Genomic DNA, 18,596 nt, shown 5'->3' on the forward strand with positions numbered 1-18,596 from the left:
CATGTAGACCCGCAGTCACACTCGGACACTCTCGCACACATGTAGACCCGCAGTCACACTCGGACACTCTCGCACACGTACACTCGCAGTCACACTCGGACACTCTCGCACACGTACACTCGCAGTCACACTCGGACACTCTCGCACACGTACACTCGCAGTCACACTCGGACACTCGCACACGCAGACTCGCAGTCACACTTGGACACTCTCGCACACGCAGACTCGCGCACACGCAGACTCGGACACTCGCACGTACACTCGCACGCAGACTCGGACACTCGCACGTACACTCGCACGCAGACTCGGACACTCTCGCAAGTACACTCGCACGCAGACTCGGACACTCTCGCAAGTACACTCGCACGCAGACTCGGACACTCTCGCAAGTACACTCGCACGCAGACTCGGACACTCTCGCAAGTACACTCGCACGCAGACTCGGACACTCTCGCAAGTACACTCGCACGCAGACTCGGACACTCTCGCACGTACACTCGGACGCAGACTCGGACACTCTCGCACGTACACTCGGACGCAGACTCGCAGACTCACACTCGCACACGTACACTCGCAGTCACACTCTCGCACACGCAGACTCTCGCACACGCAGACTCTCGCACACGCAGACTCTCGCACACGCAGACTCTCGCACACGCAGACTCTCGCACACGCAGACTCGCAGTCACACGCAGACTCGCAGTCACACGCAGACTCGCAGTCACACGCAGACTCGCAGTCACACGCAGACTCGCAGTCACACGCAGACTCGCAGTCACACGCGCACACGCAGACTCGCAGTCACACGCGCACACGCAGACTCGCAGTCACACGCGCACACGCAGACTCGCAGTCACACGCGCACACGCAGACTCGCAGTCACACGCGCACACGCAGACTCGCAGTCACACTCGCACACGCAGACTCGCAGTCACACTCGCACACGCAGACTCGCAGTCACACTCGCACACGCAGACTCGCAGTCACACTCGCACACGCAGACTCGCAGTCACACTCGCACACGCAGACTCGCAGTCACACTCAGACACTCTCGCACACGCAGACTCGCACAGATGCACAGACTCGCACAGATGCGCAGACTCGCGGGGACAGACTCGCACAGATGCGCAGACTCGCACAGATGCACAGACTCTTGCACACATGTAGACTCGCAGTCACACTCAGACACTCTCGCGCACGCAGACTCGCAGTCACACTCAGACACTCTCGCGCACGCAGACTCGCAGTCACACTCAGACACTCTCGCGCACGCAGACTCGCAGTCACACTCTCGCGCACGCAGACTCGCAGTCACACTCTCGCGCACGCACACTCGCAGTCACACTCTCGCGCACGCACACTCGCAGTCACACTCTCGCGCACGCACACTCGCAGTCACACTCTCGCGCACGCACACTCGCAGTCACACTCTCGCGCACGCACACTCGCAGTCACACTCTCGCGCACGCACACTCGCAGTCACACTCTCGCGCACGCACACTCGCAGTCACACTCTCGCGCACGCACACTCGCAGTCACACTCTCGCGCACGCACACTCGCAGTCACACTCGGACACTCTCGCGCACGCAGACTCAGACACTCGCACACGTACATTCGCACGCAGACTCGCGGGGACAGACTCGCACAGATGCACAGACTCGCACACATGTAGACTCGCAGTCACGTAGACTCGGGCACAGACTCGCAGTCACACTCAGACACACTCGCACGCAGACTCGGACTCTCTCGCACACGTACACTCGCAGTCACGCAGACTCAGACTCTGGCGTGCAGACTCGCAGTCACGCAGACTCGCGGGGACAGACTCGCACAGATGCGCAGACTCGCAGTCACACTCAGAGACACTCAGTCTCACTTGGACAGACTCTCGCACACATGTAGACTCGCAGTCACACTCAGACACTCTCGCACACAGACTCAGACTCTCTCGCACACGTACACTCGCCCGCAGACTCACAGTCACACTCAGACACTCTCGCACACGTACACTTGCACGCAGACTCAGTCTCTCTCGCACACGTACACTCGCAGTCACGCAGACTCAGACTCTGGCGTGCAGACTCGCAGTCACGCAGACTCAGACTCTCTCGCGCGCAGACTCGCAGTCACGCAGACTCGCGGGGACAGACTCGCACAGATGCACAGACTCACAATCACACTCAGACACTCAGTCTCACTCGGACAGACTCTCGCACACATGTAGACTTGCACAGACTCACAATCACACTCAGACACTCAGTCTCACTCGGACACATGTAGACTTGCACAGACTCACAATCACACTCAGACACTCAGTCTCACTCGGACACATGTAGACTTGCACAGACTCACAATCACACTCAGACACTCAGTCTCACTCGGACGCATGTAGACTTGCACAGACTCACAATCACACTCAGACACTCAGTCTCACTCGGACACATGTAGACTCGCACAGACTCACAATCACACTCAGACACTCAGTCTCACTCGGACAGACTCTTGCACACATGTAGGCTCGTTTAGGGTCCATGTAGGGTCCGGGGTTCAATACCAGACCTGGGGTTCTGTCTGTGTGAAGCAAGGCGGGGTACAGCCTGCACAGGACACCAGTCTATCACAGGACAGACAGACAGTCTCACACACACAGATAAACAATCATAGACTCTCACACATTCACCGATACCCTGGCTTCTCTCCAGACACAGCTGGGTGAGCTCCTCCAGTCAGGCCAGGAGGCTCTACACAGAGAGGGGTGGGAGGGGGGAACAAGCAGCACTTGCCTGGCGTTCTTGGTGGCATCGGCGCGCAGGATCTTGACGGCCACCAGAAGGGGGCGCCCTTTGCGGATGTTGAAGGGGAACTCCAGTCCGGGCAGCTCCTGTGGGCTGTGTATCTCACACAGGTGGACCTGGGGACACAGACAGAGGGGTCACCCCAGGACACACAGGGGGGACAGTGGGGTGAGTCTGGGTCACACTAACGGCGTCTGGGTCCCGTTACGGGGTTCCGGGCCCCGTGTGGGGGTAACTGCTCACCTCCCCGAACTGCCCCTCGCCCAGCTTCTCCCTGAAGACCAGGCAGGCGCGGGGTAGCTCGGCGGGGGCGCTGTCCTCGGCCGCCAGCGCGGGCACGGCGTACGTGTTGTTCCCGCTGACGCCCTGCAGGCTGACGATGTCGGCCTCCGCGTAGTGGGGCACGCTGGGAGGGGGCGGGGCCCCGGGGTACGGGGGTGGGGCCTCCTGCAGGGGCGGGGCCATAGCCTCGCTGTAGCCACGCCCACCTGCTGCTGGGAGAAGAGGGGGGGCTTGAATTAATTAACATGACTAATTAGATTGTTGACACAGGAAATGATGTCATGACAGACAGACAGACTGAACAAGGAAACAGGGAGAGATCGTGGGGCTCCAGGGCTGAACCCCAAAAACTGCCCTATGAAGGATAGATAGAACGGGTGTCCAGCGAACCCCTGTGTGTCTCAGTGTGAGAGAGAGACGGGGTGTCCAGTCTTGTGTGTGTCTCAGTCTTACCCTGCGTGTTGATGGGCTTGCTACCCTCGTCCCCAGCTGGGGTCAGGCTGTGAGACGACGGCAGGAGGAGGTTGCTCAGTGGCCGCGCTGGGGACAAGGGGCACAACAACACAGACACGACAACAGTCAGACACAGCCACAGAGACACAACACCCACGCGGACTCACAGGAACTAAACATACTGACAAAGACACAACTTTTTAACCCCCCTCTCTCAGTGCAGTGTTCATGTACTGGAGTGTCCAGTCAGTGTGTCTGTATGAACCCCTCTCTCACTCAGTGCAGTGTTCATGTACTGGAGTGTCCAGTCAGTGTGTCTGTATGAACCCCTCTCTCTCAGTGCAGTGTTCATGTACTGGAGTGTCCAGTCAGTGTGTCTGTGTGAACCCCTCTCTCTCTCAGTGCAGTGTTAATGTACTGGAGTGTCCAGTCAGTGTGTCTGTATGAACCCCTCTCTCTCAGTGCAGTGTTCATGTACTGGAGTGTCCAGTCAGTGTGTGTGTATGAACCCCTCTCTCTCTCAGTGCAGTGTTCATGTACTGGAGTGTCCAGTCAGTGTGTATGTATGAACCCCTCTCTCTCTCAGTGCAGTGTTCATGTACTGGAGTGTCCAGTCAGTGTGTGTGTATTAACCCCTCTCTCTCAGTGCAGTGTTCATGTACTGGAGTGTCCAGTCAGTGTGTATGTATGAACCCCTCTCTCTCTCAGTGCAGTGTTCATGTACTGGAGTGTCCAGTCAGTGTGTGTGTATGAACCCCTCTCTCTCTCAGTGCAGTGTTCATGTCCTGGAGTGTCCAGTCAGTATGAACCCCTCTCTCTCTCACCGGTGGCCTCTCTCTGCCTCAGCAGGACGCTGGGCTCCTGGTACTCCCCTGGACTGTGCTCCTCTCGGTCCGGCTCGCCGGCGCAGGACTGGATGCGCTGGTACCGGCTGCTGTATCGAGCCGAGCCCAGGGGGTTGTGGGTGTTGTTGATGACCACGGTGTCGCCGGGCACGGACAGGTGGACTCGCAGCTCCTCGTGGGACTGGCCCTGCGCCTGGACGCAGGGAGAGGACGGGTCAGCGCCGGCAGGAGGAGGCAGGGAGGCCCGGTCTGCTACTCCTAACTACGCCCCACTGCTGGTAAAGCAGTAGCAGACCAGGCCTCTCGCGGTGCCTCGGCTCCCACAGCGCCCTCTGGTGTCCCCTCCCTCTGTCCCAAGATCCCTCGCCAACAGGCCCTACGGTACAGAGGGGGTGCCCGCTCTGCACCTCACAGCAGGATCTCGAACCCAGGACCCCCAGTCCGGCAGGAGTTGAGCTCCACAGCCGAATACCTCCGGGAACGCAGGCCCTGGGACGACCTGTGATCGACTAACCTATTGATTGGGGATACGCAGCCGACAGCTCCCTTCCCCCTGAACCCCACAGGGCTCAATCAGGGGTTCGGGGGCTCCCCTCTGTGCTCCTGGGGTCTCACCTTGCCCAGCAGCTTCCTCCAGTGCTGCCGCCACAGGATGCTGGCGATGACCCCCAGCAGCAGCAGGATGATGGCCACCAGGCAGCCCACCAGGATGGAGGTGTGGCTGCTGTCGTCCTTGGCGACGGGAAGCCCCGCCTTCGGAGTCAGGACCACCCAGTCCGCTCCTGGGAACAGAGCAGCCGAACTCCAGATTAGTGATCTCCTGCTCCTGCACTCTCCCTCCTCTCCCCTCTCCTGCTCCTGCACTCTTCCTCTTCTCCAGTCTCCTGCTCCTGCACTCTCTCTCCTCTCCCCTCTCCTGCTCCTGCACTCTCCCTCCTCTCCCCTCTCCTGCTCCTGCACTCTCCCTCCTCTCCTGCTCCTGCTCTCTCCCTCCTCTCCTGCTCCTGTACTCTCCCTCCTCTCTCCTGCTCCTGCACTCTCCCTCCTCTCTCCTGCTCCTGCTCCTGCACTCTCTCCCCTCTCCTGCTCCTGCACTCTCTCTCCTCTCCTGCTCCTGCACTCTCTCTCCTCTCCTGCTCCTGCACTCTTCCTCCTCTCCTGCTCCTGCACTCTCTCTCCTCTCCTGCTCCTGCACTCTCTCTCCTCTCCAGTCTCCTGCTCCTGCACTCTCCCTGCTCTCCCCTCTACTGCTCCTGAACTCTCTCCTCTCCTGCTCCTGCACTCTCTCTCCTATCCTGCTCCTGCACTCTCTCTCCTCTCCTGCTCCTGCACTCTCTCTCCTCTCCTGCTCCTGCACTCTTCCTCCTCTCCTGCTCCTGCACTCTCTCTCCTCTCCTGCTCCTGCACTCTCTCTCCTCTCCAGTCTCCTGCACTCTCTCTCCTCTCCAGTCTCCTGCACTCTCTCTCCTCTCCAGTCTCCTGCTCTCTCTCTCCTCTCCAGTCTCCTGCTCCTGCACTCTCCCTGCTCTCCCCTCTACTGCTCCTGAACTCTCTCCTCTCCTGCTCTTGCACTCTCCCTCTTCTCCAGTCTCCTGCTCTTGCACTCTCCCTCTTCTCCAGTCTCCTGCTCCTGCACTCTCCCTCCTCTCCCCTCTCCTGCTCCTGCACTCTCCCTCCTCTCTGCACTCTCTCTGCTCTCCTGCTCCTGCACTCTCCCTCCTCTCTCTGCTCTCCTGCTCCTGCGCTCTCCTGTCTACCCTCAGGCCTTCCTCTGTGGCTCCCCCAGTCTTTACACAAAGAGCAACTCATGCAGAAGCTGTGCAGCACGAGAGGGTGCACCGCCCACTGTAGATGCAATGTAAGGTTTGAAAGGGGCGACAAAAGGAACATCAGATGCCCCAGGTCAGTTCAGCCAGTCTCATGCTCTGTTACAGGGTTACAGCCTCATGCAGTGCTGGGGTGCAGGGTTAGAGGTCACCCCCGTCACTCTCACCTGACAGTGTGCCGTTGGGGGCGTCCGTGTCTGTCGGGGAGAGATCGCTGGGGTCTGGGGAGGGATCGGTGAAGTGGAGGAGCAGAGATCAGGTGACTGAATACAGGTGTTTTTACCCTGATCTCACTGGGCTGTACTGCGCTGTCCTGTGTTTTTACCCTGATCTCACTGGGCTCTACTGCACTGTCCTGTGTCTTTACCCTGATCTCACTGGGCTGTACTGTGCTGTCCTGTGTTTTTACCCTGATCTCACTGGGCTGTACTGTGCTGTCCTGTGTTTTTACCCTGATCTCACTGCGCTGTCCTGTGTTTTTACCCTGATCTCACTGCGCTGTCCTGTGTTTTTACCCTGATCTCACTGTGCTGTCCTGTGTTTTTACCCTGATCTCGCTGCGCTGTCCTGTGTTTTTACCCTGATCTCGCTGCGCTGTCCTGTGTTTTTACCCTGATCTCGCTGCGCTGTCCTGTGTTTTTACCCTGATCTCGCTGCGCTGTCCTGTGTTTTTACTCTGATCTCGCTGCGCTGTCCTGTGTTTTTACCCTGATCTCGCTGCGCTGTCCTGTGTTTTTACCCTGATCTCGCTGCGCTGTCCTGTATTTTCACCCTGATCTCACTGCGCTGTCCTGTGTTTTTACCCTGATCTCGCTGTCCTGTCCTGTGTTTTTACCCCGATCTCGCTGCGCTGTCCGTGTTTTTACCCCGATCTCGCTGCGCTGTCCTGTGTTTTTACCCCGATCTCGCTGCGCTGTCCTGTGTTTTTACCCTGATCTCGCTGGGCTGTCCTGTGTTTTTACCCTGATCTCGCTGGGCTGTCCTGTGTTTTTACCCTGATCTCACTGGGCTGTCCTGTGTTTTTACCCTGATCTCACTGGGCTGTACTGTGTTTATACCCCAGTCTCACCATGTTTGGTGCTCAGTGTCCCAGCCAGCTGCTCACCTGGCAGTGTGGTGCTGTTCTCGGCGCCCCCTGGTGTCAGGGCAGTAGAGGTGCTGCCAGCGGTGGTAGAGGGAGGCGGAGGGTCTTCTGGGAGGGGCAGCTCCTCGGCCTCCTCTGGGGTGGATAGAGGGAGAGAGGATTGGGGACAGAAGCAGTGAGCACAGACAGCAGACCCACCACAATGTCCTTCAACCCCACCCCCTCTGTGTCACTTAGCCCCGCCCCCAGTCTCCTGTCACACTCCGCTCCAGTCACATGTAGCCCCGCCCCCAGTCTCCTGTCACACTCCGCCCCTGTCACCCGTAGCCCCGTCCCTAGTCTCCTGTCACGCTCTGCCCCTCATCATCCTCACCTCAGCACTGCTCCTCCTTATCATCCCTCTGCCCCACCCCTCGACCCCTCTGCCCTTCATCTTCTCCACCACAGCACTGCTCCTCTATATCATACCTCTGCCCCTCATCTTCTCCACCTCAGCACTGCTCCTCTATATCATCCCTCTGCCCCTCATCTTCTCCACCTCAGCGCTGCTCCTCTATATCATCCCTCTGCCCCTCATCTTCTCCACCTCAGCACTGCTCCTCTATATCATCCCTCTGCCCCACCCCTCGACCCCTCTGCCCTTCATCTTCTCCACCTCAGCACTGCTCCTCTATATCATCCCTCTGCCCCTCATCTTCTCCACCTCAGCGCTGCTCCTCTATATCATCCCTCTGCCCCTCATCTTCTCCACCTCAGCACTGCTCCTCTATATCATCCCTCTGCCCCTCATCTTCTCCACCTCAGCGCTGCTCCTCTATATCATCCCTCTGCCCCGCCCCTCGACCCCTCTGCCCCTCATCTTCTCCACCTCAGCACTGCTCCTCTATATCATCCCTCTGCCCCTCATCTTCTCCACCTCAGCACTGCTCCTCTATATCATCCCTCTGCCCCTCATCTTCTCCACCTCAGCACTGCTCCTCTATATCATCCCTCTGCCCCTCATCTTCTCCACCTCAGCGCTGCTCCTCTATATCATCCCTCTGCCCCTCATCTTCTCCACCTCAGCACTGCTCCTCTATATCACCCCTCTGCCCCTCATCTTCTCCACCTCAGCACTGCTCCTCTATATCACCCCTCTGCCCCTCATCTTCTCCACCTCAGCGCTGCTCCTCTATATCATCCCTCTGCCCCGCCCCTCGACCCCTCTGCCCCTCATCTTCTCCACCTCAGCACTGCTCCTCTATATCACCCCTCTTCCCCGCCCCTCGACCCCTCTGCCCCTCATCTTCTCCACCTCAGCACTGCTCCTCTATATAATCCCACTGCCCCGCCCCTCGACCCCTCTGCCCCTCATCTTCTCCACCTCAGCACTGCTCCTCTATATCATACCTCTGCCCCTCATCTTCTCCACCTCAGCACTGCTCCTCTATATCACCCCTCTGCCCCGCCCCTCGACCCCTCTGCCCCTCATCTTCTCCACCTCAGTGCTGCTCCTCTATATCATACCTCTGCCCCTCATCTTCTCCACCTCAGCACTGCTCCTCTATATCATCCCTCTGCCCCTCATCTTCTCCACCTCAGCACTGCTCCTCTATATCATCCCTCTGCCCTTCATCTTCTCCACCTCAGCACTGCTCCTCTATATCACCCCTCTGCCCCTCATCTTCTCCACCTCAGCACTGCTCCTCTATATCACCCCTCTGCCCCTCATCTTCTCCACCTCAGCACTGCTCCTCTATATCATCCCTCTGCCCCTCATCTTCTCCACCTCAGCGCTGCTCCTCTATATCATCCCTCTGCCCCTCATCTTCTCCACCTCAGCACTGCTCCTCTATATCATCCCTCTGCCCCTCATCTTCTCCACCTCAGCACTGCTCCTCTATATCATCCCTCTGCCCCACCCCTCGACCCCTCTGCCCCTCATCTTCTCCACCTCAGCACTGCTCCTCTATATCATCCCTCTGCCCCTCATCTTCTCCACCTCAGCACTGCTCCTCTATATCATCCCTCTGCCCCTCATCTTCTCCACCTCAGCACTGCTCCTCTATATCATCCCTCTGCCCCTCATCTTCTCCACCTCAGCACTGCTCCTCTATATCATCCCTCTGCCCCTCATCTTCTCCACCTCAGCACTGCTCCTCTATATCATCCCTCTGCCCCTCATCTTCTCCACCTCAGCACTGCTCCTCTATATCATCCCTCTGCCCCTCATCTTCTCCACCTCAGCACTGCTCCTCTATATCATCCCTCTGCCCCGCCCCTCGACCCCTCTGCCCCTCATCTTCTCCACCTCAGCGCTGCTCCTCTATATCATCCCTCTGCCCTGCCCCTCGACCCCTCTGCCCCTCATCTTCTCCACCTCAGCGCTGCTCCTCTATATCATCCCTCTGCCCTGCCCCTCGACCCCTCTGCCCCTCATCTTCTCCACCTCAGCGCTGCTCCTCTATATCACCCCTCTGCCCCGCCCCTCATCTTCTCCACCTCAGCACTGCTCCTCTATATCACCCCTCTGCCCCTCATCTTCTCCACCTCAGCACTGCTCCTCTATATCACCCCTCTGCCCCTCATCTTCTCCACCTCAGCACTGCTCCTCTATATCATCCCTCTGCCCCGCCCCTCGACCCCTCTGCCCCTCATCTTCTCCACCTCAGCGCTGCTCCTCTATATCATACCTCTGCCCCTCATCTTCTCCACCTCAGCACTGCTCCTCTATATCATCCCTCTGCCCCTCATCTTCTCCACCTCAGCACTGCTCCTCTATATCATCCCTCTGCCCTTCATCTTCTCCACCTCAGCACTGCTCCTCTATATCACCCCTCTGCCCCTCATCTTCTCCACCTCAGCACTGCTCCTCTATATCACCCCTCTGCCCCTCATCTTCTCCACCTCAGCACTGCTCCTCTATATCATCCCTCTGCCCCTCATCTTCTCCACCTCAGCGCTGCTCCTCTATATCATCCCTCTGCCCCTCATCTTCTCCACCTCAGCGCTGCTCCTCTATATCATCCCTCTGCCCCTCATCTTCTCCACCTCAGCACTGCTCCTCTATATCATCCCTCTGCCCCACCCCTCGACCCCTCTGCCCCTCATCTTCTCCACCTCAGCACTGCTCCTCTATATCATCCCTCTGCCCCTCATCTTCTCCACCTCAGCACTGCTCCTCTATATCATCCCTCTGCCCCTCATCTTCTCCACCTCAGCACTGCTCCTCTATATCATCCCTCTGCCCCTCATCTTCTCCACCTCAGCACTGCTCCTCTATATCATCCCTCTGCCCCTCATCTTCTCCACCTCAGCACTGCTCCTCTATATCATCCCTCTGCCCCTCATCTTCTCCACCTCAGCACTGCTCCTCTATATCACCCCTCTGCCCCTCATCTTCTCCACCTCAGCACTGCTCCTCTATATCATCCCTCTGCCCCTCATCTTCTCCACCTCAGCACTGCTCCTCTATATCATCCCTCTGCCCCGCCCCTCGACCCCTCTGCCCCTCATCTTCTCCACCTCAGTGCTGCTCCTCTATATCATCCCTCTGCCCCTCATCTTCTCCACCTCAGCACTGCTCCTCTATATCATCCCTCTGCCCCGCCCCTCGACCCCTCTGCCCCTCATCTTCTCCACCTCAGCGCTGCTCCTCTATATCATCCCTCTGCCCTGCCCCTCGACCCCTCTGCCCCTCATCTTCTCCACCTCAGCGCTGCTCCTCTATATCATCCCTCTGCCCTGCCCCTCGACCCCTCTGCCCCTCATCTTCTCCACCTCAGCGCTGCTCCTCTATATCACCCCTCTGCCCCGCCCCTCATCTTCTCCACCTCAGCACTGCTCCTCTATATCACCCCTCTGCCCCTCATCTTCTCCACCTCAGCACTGCTCCTCTATATCACCCCTCTGCCCCTCATCTTCTCCACCTCAGCACTGCTCCTCTATATCATCCCTCTGCCCCGCCCCTCGACCCCTCTGCCCCTCATCTTCTCCACCTCAGCGCTGCTCCTCTATATCATCCCTCTGCCCCTCATCTTCTCCACCTCAGCGCTGCTCCTCTATATCATCCCTCTGCCCCTCATCTTCTCCACCTCAGCACTGCTCCTCTATATCATCCCTCTGCCCCACCCCTCGACCCCTCTGCCCCTCATCTTCTCCACCTCAGCACTGCTCCTCTATATCATCCCTCTGCCCCACCCCTCGACCCCTCTGCCCCTCATCTTCTCCACCTCAGCACTGCTCCTCTATATCATCCCTCTGCCCCTCATCTTCTCCACCTCAGCACTGCTCCTCTATATCATCCCTCTGCCCCTCATCTTCTCCACCTCAGCACTGCTCCTCTATATCATCCCTCTGCCCCTCATCTTCTCCACCTCAGCACTGCTCCTCTATATCATCCCTCTGCCCCTCATCTTCTCCACCTCAGCACTGCTCCTCTATATCATCCCTCTGCCCCGCCCCTCGACCCCTCTGCCCCTCATCTTCTCCACCTCAGCACTGCTCCTCTATATCATCCCTCTGCCCCTCATCTTCTCCACCTCAGCACTGCTCCTCTATATCATCCCTCTGCCCCTCATCTTCTCCACCTCAGCACTGCTCCTCTATATCACCCCTCTGCCCCTCATCTTCTCCACCTCAGCACTGCTCCTCTATATCATCCCTCTGCCCCTCATCTTCTCCACCTCAGCACTGCTCCTCTATATCATCCCTCTGCCCTTCATCTTCTCCACCTCAGCACAGCTCCTCTATATCATCCCTCTGCCCCGCCCCTCGACCCCTCTGCCCCTCATCTTCTCCACCTCAGCGCTGCTCCTCTATATCATCCCTCTGCCCCGCCCCTCGACCCCTCTGCCCCTCATCTTCTCCACCTCAGCACTGCTCCTCTATATCATACCTCTGCCCCTCATCTTCTCCACCTCAGCACTGCTCCTCTATATCATCCCTCTGCCCCTCATCTTCTCCACCTCAGCGCTGCTCCTCTATATCACCCCTCTGCCCCTCATCTTCTCCACCTCAGCACTGCTCCTCTATATCACCCCTCTGCCCCACCCCTCGACCCCTCTGCCCCTCATCTTCTCCACCTCAGCACTGCTCCTCTATATCATCCCTCTGCCCCGCCCCTTGACCCCTCTGCCCCTCATCTTCTCCACCTCAGCGCTGCTCCTCTATATCATCCCTCTGCCCCGCCCCTCGACCCCTCTGCCCCTCATCTTCTCCACCTCAGCACTGCTCCTCTATATCATCCCTCTGCCCCGCCCCTCGACCCCTCTGCCCCTCATCTTCTCCACCTCAGCACTGCTCCTCTATATCACCCCTCTGCCCCTCATCTTCTCCACCTCAGCACTGCTCCTCTATATCATCCCTCTGCCCCTCATCTTCTCCACCTCAGCACTGCTCCTCTATATCACCCCTCTGCCCCTCATCTTCTCCACCTCAGCACTGCTCCTCTATATCATCCCTCTGCCCCTCATCTTCTCCACCTCAGCACTGCTCCTCTATATCATCCCTCTGCCCCTCATCTTCTCCACCTCAGCACTGCTCCTCTATATCATCCCTCTGCCCCTCATCTTCTCCACCTCAGCGCTGCTCCTCTATATCACCCCTCTGCCCCGCCCCTCGACCCCTCTGCCCCTCATCTTCTCCACCTCAGCACTGCTCCTCTATATCATCCCTCTGCCCTTCATCTTCTCCACCTCAGCACTGCTCCTCTATATCACCCCTCTGCCCCTCATCTTCTCCACCTCAGCGCTGCTCCTCTATATCACCCCTCTGCCCCGCCCCTCGACCCCTCTGCCCCTCATCTTCTCCACCTCAGCGCTGCTCCTCTATATCATCCCTCTGCCCCTCATCTTCTCCACCTCAGCGCTGCTCCTCTATATCACCCCTCTGCCCCGCCCCTCGACCCCTCTGCCCCTCATCTTCTCCACCTCAGCACTGCTCCTCTATATCACCCCTCTGCCCCGCCCCTCGACCCCTCTGCCCCTCATCTTCTCCACCTCAGTGCTGCTCCTCTATATCATCCCTCTGCCACTCATCTTCTCCACCTCAGCGCTGCTCCTCTATATCACCCCTCTGCCCCTCATCTTCTCCACCTCAGCACTGCTCCTCTATATCATCCCTCTGCCCCTCATCTTCTCCACCTCAGCACTGCTCCTCTATATCACCCCTCTGCCCCTCATCTTCTCCACCTCAGCACTGCTCCTCTATATCACCCCTCTGCCCCACCCCTCGACCCCTCTGCCCCTCATCTTCTCCACCTCAGCACTGCTCCTCTATATCATCCCTCTGCCCCTCATCTTCTCCACCTCAGCACTGCTCCTCTATATCATCCCTCTGCCCCTCATCTTCTCCACCTCAGCACTGCTCCTCTATATCACCCCTCTGCCCCACCCCTCGACCCCTCTGCCCCTCATCTTCTCCACCTCAGCACTGCTCCTCTATATCATCCCTCTGCCCCTCATCTTCTCCACCTCAGCACTGCTCCTCTATATCATCCCTCTGCCCCTCATCTTCTCCACCTCAGCACTGCTCCTCTATATCATCCCTCTGCCCCGCCCCTCGACCCCTCTGCCCCTCATCTTCTCCACCTCAGCGCTGCTCCTCTATTTCATCCCTCTGCCCCTCATCTTCTCCACCTCAGCACTGCTCCTCTATATCACCCCTCTGCCCCTCATCTTCTCCACCTCAGCACTGCTCCTCTATATCACCCCACTGCCCCTCATCTTCTCCACCTCAGCACTGCTCCTCTATATCATCCCTCTGCCCCTCATCTTCTCCACCTCAGCACTGCTCCTCTATATCACCCCTCTGCCCCTCATCTTCTCCACCTCAGCACTGCTCCTCTATATCATCCCTCTGCCCCTCATCTTCTCCACCTCAGCACTGCTCCTCTATATCACCCCTCTGCCCCTCATCTTCTCCACCTCAGCACTGCTCCTCTGTCACCCCTCTGCCCCGCCCCTCGACCCCTCTGCCCCTCATCTTCTCCACCTCAGCACTGCTCCTCTATATCATCCCTCTGCCCCGCCCCTTGACCCCTCTGCCCCTCATCTTCTCCACCTCAGCGCTGCTCCTCTATATCATCCCTCTGCCCCTCATCTTCTTCACCTCAGCACTGCTCCTCTATATCATCCCTCTGCCCCGCCCCTCGACCCCTCTGCCCCTCATCTTCTCCACCTCAGCACTGCTCCTCTATATCATCCCTCTGCCCCGCCCCTCGACCCCTCTGCCCCTCATCTTCTCCACCTCAGCACTGCTCCTCTATATCACCCCTCTGCCCCTCATCTTCTCCACCTCAGCACTGCTCCTCTATATCACCCCTCTGCCCCGCCCCTCGACCCCTCTGCCCCTCATCTTCTCCACCTCAGCACTGCTCCTCTATATCACCCCTCTGCCCCTCATCTTCTCCACCTCAGCACTGCTCCTCTATATCACCCCTCTGCCCCTCATCTTCTCCACCTCAGCACTGCTCCTCTATATCATCCCTCTGCCCCGCCCCTCGACCCCTCTGCCCCTCATCTTCTCCACCTCAGCACTGCTCCTCTATATCATACCTCTGCCCCTCATCTTCTCCACCTCAGCACTGCTCCTCTATATCACCCCTCTGCCCCTCATCTTCTCCACCTCAGCGCTGCTCCTCTATATCATCCCTCTGCCCCGCCCCTCGACCCCTCTGCCCCTCATCTTCTCCACCTCAGCACTGCTCCTCTATATCACCCCTCTGCCCTTCATCTTCTCCACCTCAGTGCTGCTCCTCTATATCATCCCTCTGCCCTTCATCTTCTCCACCTCAGCACTGCTCCTCTATATCATCCCTCTGCCCCTCATCTTCTCCACCTCAGCACTGCTCCTCTATATCATCCCTCTGCCCCGCCCCTCGACCCCTCTGCCCCTCATCTTCTCCACCTCAGCACTGCTCCTCTATATCATCCCTCTGCCCCGCCCCTCGACCCCTCTGCCCCTCATCTTCTCCACCTCAGCACTGCTCCTCTATATCACCCCTCTGCCCCTCATCTTCTCCACCTCAGCACTGCTCCTCTATATCACCCCTCTGCCCCTCATCTTCTCCACCTCAGCGCTGCTCCTCTATATCATCCCTCTGCCCCGCCCCTCGACCCCTCTGCCCCTCATCTTCTCCACCTCAGCACTGCTCCTCTATATCATCCCTCTGCCCCTCATCTTCTCCACCTCAGCACTGCTCCTCTATATAATCCCACTGCCCCGCCCCTCGACCCCTCTGCCCCTCATCTTCTCCACCTCAGCACTGCTCCTCTATATCATCCCTCTGCCCCGCCCCTCGACCCCTCTGCCCCTCATCTTCTCCACCTCAGCACTGCTCCTCTATATCATACCTCTGCCCCTCATCTTCTCCACCTCAGCGCTGCTCCTCTATATCATCCCTCTGCCCCTCATCTTCTCCACCTCAGCACTGCTCCTCTATATCATCCCTCTGCCCCTCATCTTCTCCACCTCAGCACTGCTCCTCTATATCATCCCTCTGCCCCTCATCTTCTCCACCTCAGCACTGCTCCTCTATATCATCCCTCTGCCCCTAATCTTCTCCACCTCAGCACTGCTCCTCTATATCATCCCTCTGCCCCGCCCCTCGACCCCTCTGCCCCTCATCTTCTCCACCTCAGCACTGCTCCTCTATATCATCCCTCTGCCCCTCATCTTCTCCACCTCAGCGCTGCTCCTCTACATCATCCCTCTGCCCCTCATCTTCTCCACCTCAGCACTGCTCCTCTATATCATCCCTCTGCCCCGCCCCTCGACCCCTCTGCCCCTCATGTTCTCCACCTCAGCACTGCTCCTCTATATCACCCCTCTGCCCCGCCCCTCGACCCCTCTGCCCCTCATCTTCTCCACCTCAGTGCTGCTCCTCTATATCACCCCTCTGCCCCTCATCTTCTCCACCTCAGCACTGCTCCTCTATATCATACCTCTGCCCCTCATCTTCTCCACCTCAGCGCTGCTCCTCTATATCACCCCTCTGCCCTTCATCTTCTCCACCTCAGTGCTGCTCCTCTATATCACCCCTCTGCCCTTCATCTTCTCCACCTCAGTGCTGCTCCTCTATATCATCCCTCTGCCCCTCATCTTCTCCACCTCAGCACTGCTCCTCTATATCATCCCTCTGCCCCGCCCCTCGACCCCTCTGCCCCTCATCTTCTCCACCTCAGCACTGCTCCTCTATATCACCCCTCTGCCCCTCATCTTCTCCACCTCAGCACTGCTCCTCTATATCACCCCTCTGCCCCTCATCTTCTCCACCTCAGCGCTGCTCCTCTATATCATCCCTCTGCCCCGCCCCTCGACCCCTCTGCCCCTCATCTTCTCCACCTCAGCACTGCTCCTCTATATCATCCCTCTGCCCCTCATCTTCTCCACCTCAGCACTGCTCCTCTATATCATCCCTCTGCCCCTCATCTTCTCCACCTCAGCACTGCTCCTCTATATCATCCCTCTGCCCCGCCCCTCGACCCCTCTGCCCCTCATCTTCTCCACCTCAGCACTGCTCCTCTATATCATACCTCTGCCCCTCATCTTCTCCACCTCAGCGCTGCTCCTCTATATCATCCCTCTGCCCCTCATCTTCTCCACCTCAGCACTGCTCCTCTATATCATCCCTCTGCCCCGCCCCTCGACCCCTCTGCCCCTCATCTTCTCCACCTCAGCACTGCTCCTCTATATAATCCCACTGCCCCGCCCCTCGACCCCTCTGCCCCTCATCTTCTCCACCTCAGCACTGCTCCTCTATATCATACCTCTGCCCCGCCCCTCGACCCCTCTGCCCCTCATCTTCTCCACCTCAGCACTGCTCCTCTATATCATCCCTCTGCCCCTCATCTTCTCCACCTCAGCACTGCTCCTCTATATCATCCCTCTGCCCCTCATCTTCTCCACCTCAGCGCTGCTCCTCTATATCACCCCTCTGCCCCTCATCTTCTCCACCTCAGCACTGCTCCTCTATATCACCCCTCTGCCCCTCATCTTCTCCACCTCAGCACTGCTCCTCTATATCACCCCTCTGCCCCTCATCTTCTCCACCTCAGCACTGCTCCTCTATATCACCCCTCTGCCCCTCATCTTCTCCACCTCAGCACTGCTCCTCTATATCATCCCTCTGCCCCGCCCCTCGACCCCTCTGCCCCTCATCTTCTCCACCTCAGCACTGCTCCTCTATATCACCCCTCTGCCCCTCATCTTCTCCACCTCAGCACTGCTCCTCTATATCATCCCTCTGCCCCTCATCTTCTCCACCTCAGCACTGCTCCTCTATATCATCCCTCTGCCCCTCATCTTCTCCACCTCAGCACTGCTCCTCTATACCATCCCTCTGCCCCGCCCCTCGACCCCTCTGCCCCTCATCTTCTCCACCTCAGCACTGCTCCTCTATATCATCCCTCTGCCCCTCATCTTCTCCACCTCAGCGCTGCTCCTCTACATCATCCCTCTGCCCCTCATCTTCTCCACCTCAGCACTGCTCCTCTATATCATCCCTCTGCCCCGCTCCTCGACCCCTCTGCCCCTCATGTTCTCCACCTCAGCACTGCTCCTCTATATCACCCCTCTGCCCCGCCCCTCGACCCCTCTGCCCCTCATCTTCTCCACCTCAGTGCTGCTCCTCTATATCACCCCTCTGCCCCTCATCTTCTCCACCTCAGCACTGCTCCTCTATATCATACCTCTGCCCCTCATCTTCTCCACCTCAGCGCTGCTCCTCTATATCACCCCTCTGCCCTTCATCTTCTCCACCTCAGTGCTGCTCCTCTATATCATCCCTCTGCCCTTCATCTTCTCCACCTCAGTGCTGCTCCTCTATATCATCCCTCTGCCCCTCATCTTCTCCACCTCAGCACTGCTCCTCTATATCATCCCTCTGCCCCTCATCTTCTCCACCTCAGCACTGCTCCTCTATATCATCCCTCTGCCCCTCATCTTCTCCACCTCAGCACTGCTCCTCTATATCATCCCTCTGCCCCTCATCTTCTCCACCTCAGCGCTGCTCCTCTATATCATCCCTCTGCCCCGCCCCTCGACCCCTCTGCCCCTCATCTTCTCCACCTCAGCACTGCTCCTCTATATCACCCCTCTGCCCCTCGTCTTCTCCACCTCAGCACTGCTCCTCTATATCATCCCTCTGCCCCTCATCTTCTCCACCTCAGCACTGCTCCTCTATATCATCCCTCTGCCCCTAATCTTCTCCACCTCAGCACTGCTCCTCTATATCATCCCTCTGCCCCGCCCCTCGACCCCTCTGCCCCTCATCTTCTCCACCTCAGCACTGCTCCTCTATATCACCCCTCTGCCCCTCATCTTCTCCAC

General features: G+C 58.3%; 2 protein-coding genes across 12 annotated transcripts in view; one reads left to right on the forward strand and one right to left on the reverse strand.

Moving 5' to 3' along the window:
* The window catches only part of LOC148671962 (uncharacterized), a 360,178-nt gene that overhangs the window by 133,606 nt on the left and 207,976 nt on the right, over positions 1-18,596 (forward strand). The window lies entirely within an intron of this gene.
* The window catches only part of ddr1 (discoidin domain receptor tyrosine kinase 1), a 57,161-nt gene that overhangs the window by 5,814 nt on the left and 32,751 nt on the right, over positions 1-18,596 (reverse strand). For 6 of the 11 annotated variants that reach the window (XM_088632743.1, XM_088632736.1, XM_088632745.1 and 3 more), the window contains 7 exons: positions 7,272-7,421; positions 6,370-6,423; positions 4,992-5,158; positions 4,356-4,569; positions 3,532-3,618; positions 3,040-3,290; positions 2,785-2,912 (listed from right to left, as the gene is read on the reverse strand). In XM_088632743.1, the coding sequence (XP_088488869.1) occupies positions 2,785-2,912; positions 3,040-3,290; positions 3,532-3,618; positions 4,356-4,569; positions 4,992-5,158; positions 6,370-6,423; positions 7,272-7,421 (1,051 nt within the window). The remainder of the gene's footprint in view (positions 1-2,784; positions 2,913-3,039; positions 3,291-3,531; positions 3,619-4,355; positions 4,570-4,991; positions 5,159-6,369; positions 6,424-7,271; positions 7,422-18,596) is intronic. The other 5 variants (XM_088632738.1, XM_088632739.1, XM_088632742.1 and 2 more) reach the window with 5 other exon arrangements.

This window comes from Lepisosteus platostomus, chromosome 5 (genome assembly GCF_059453375.1).
Source record: "Lepisosteus platostomus isolate fLepPlt1 chromosome 5, fLepPlt1.hap1, whole genome shotgun sequence".
Classification (NCBI taxonomy): domain Eukaryota; kingdom Metazoa; phylum Chordata; class Actinopteri; order Semionotiformes; family Lepisosteidae; genus Lepisosteus; species Lepisosteus platostomus.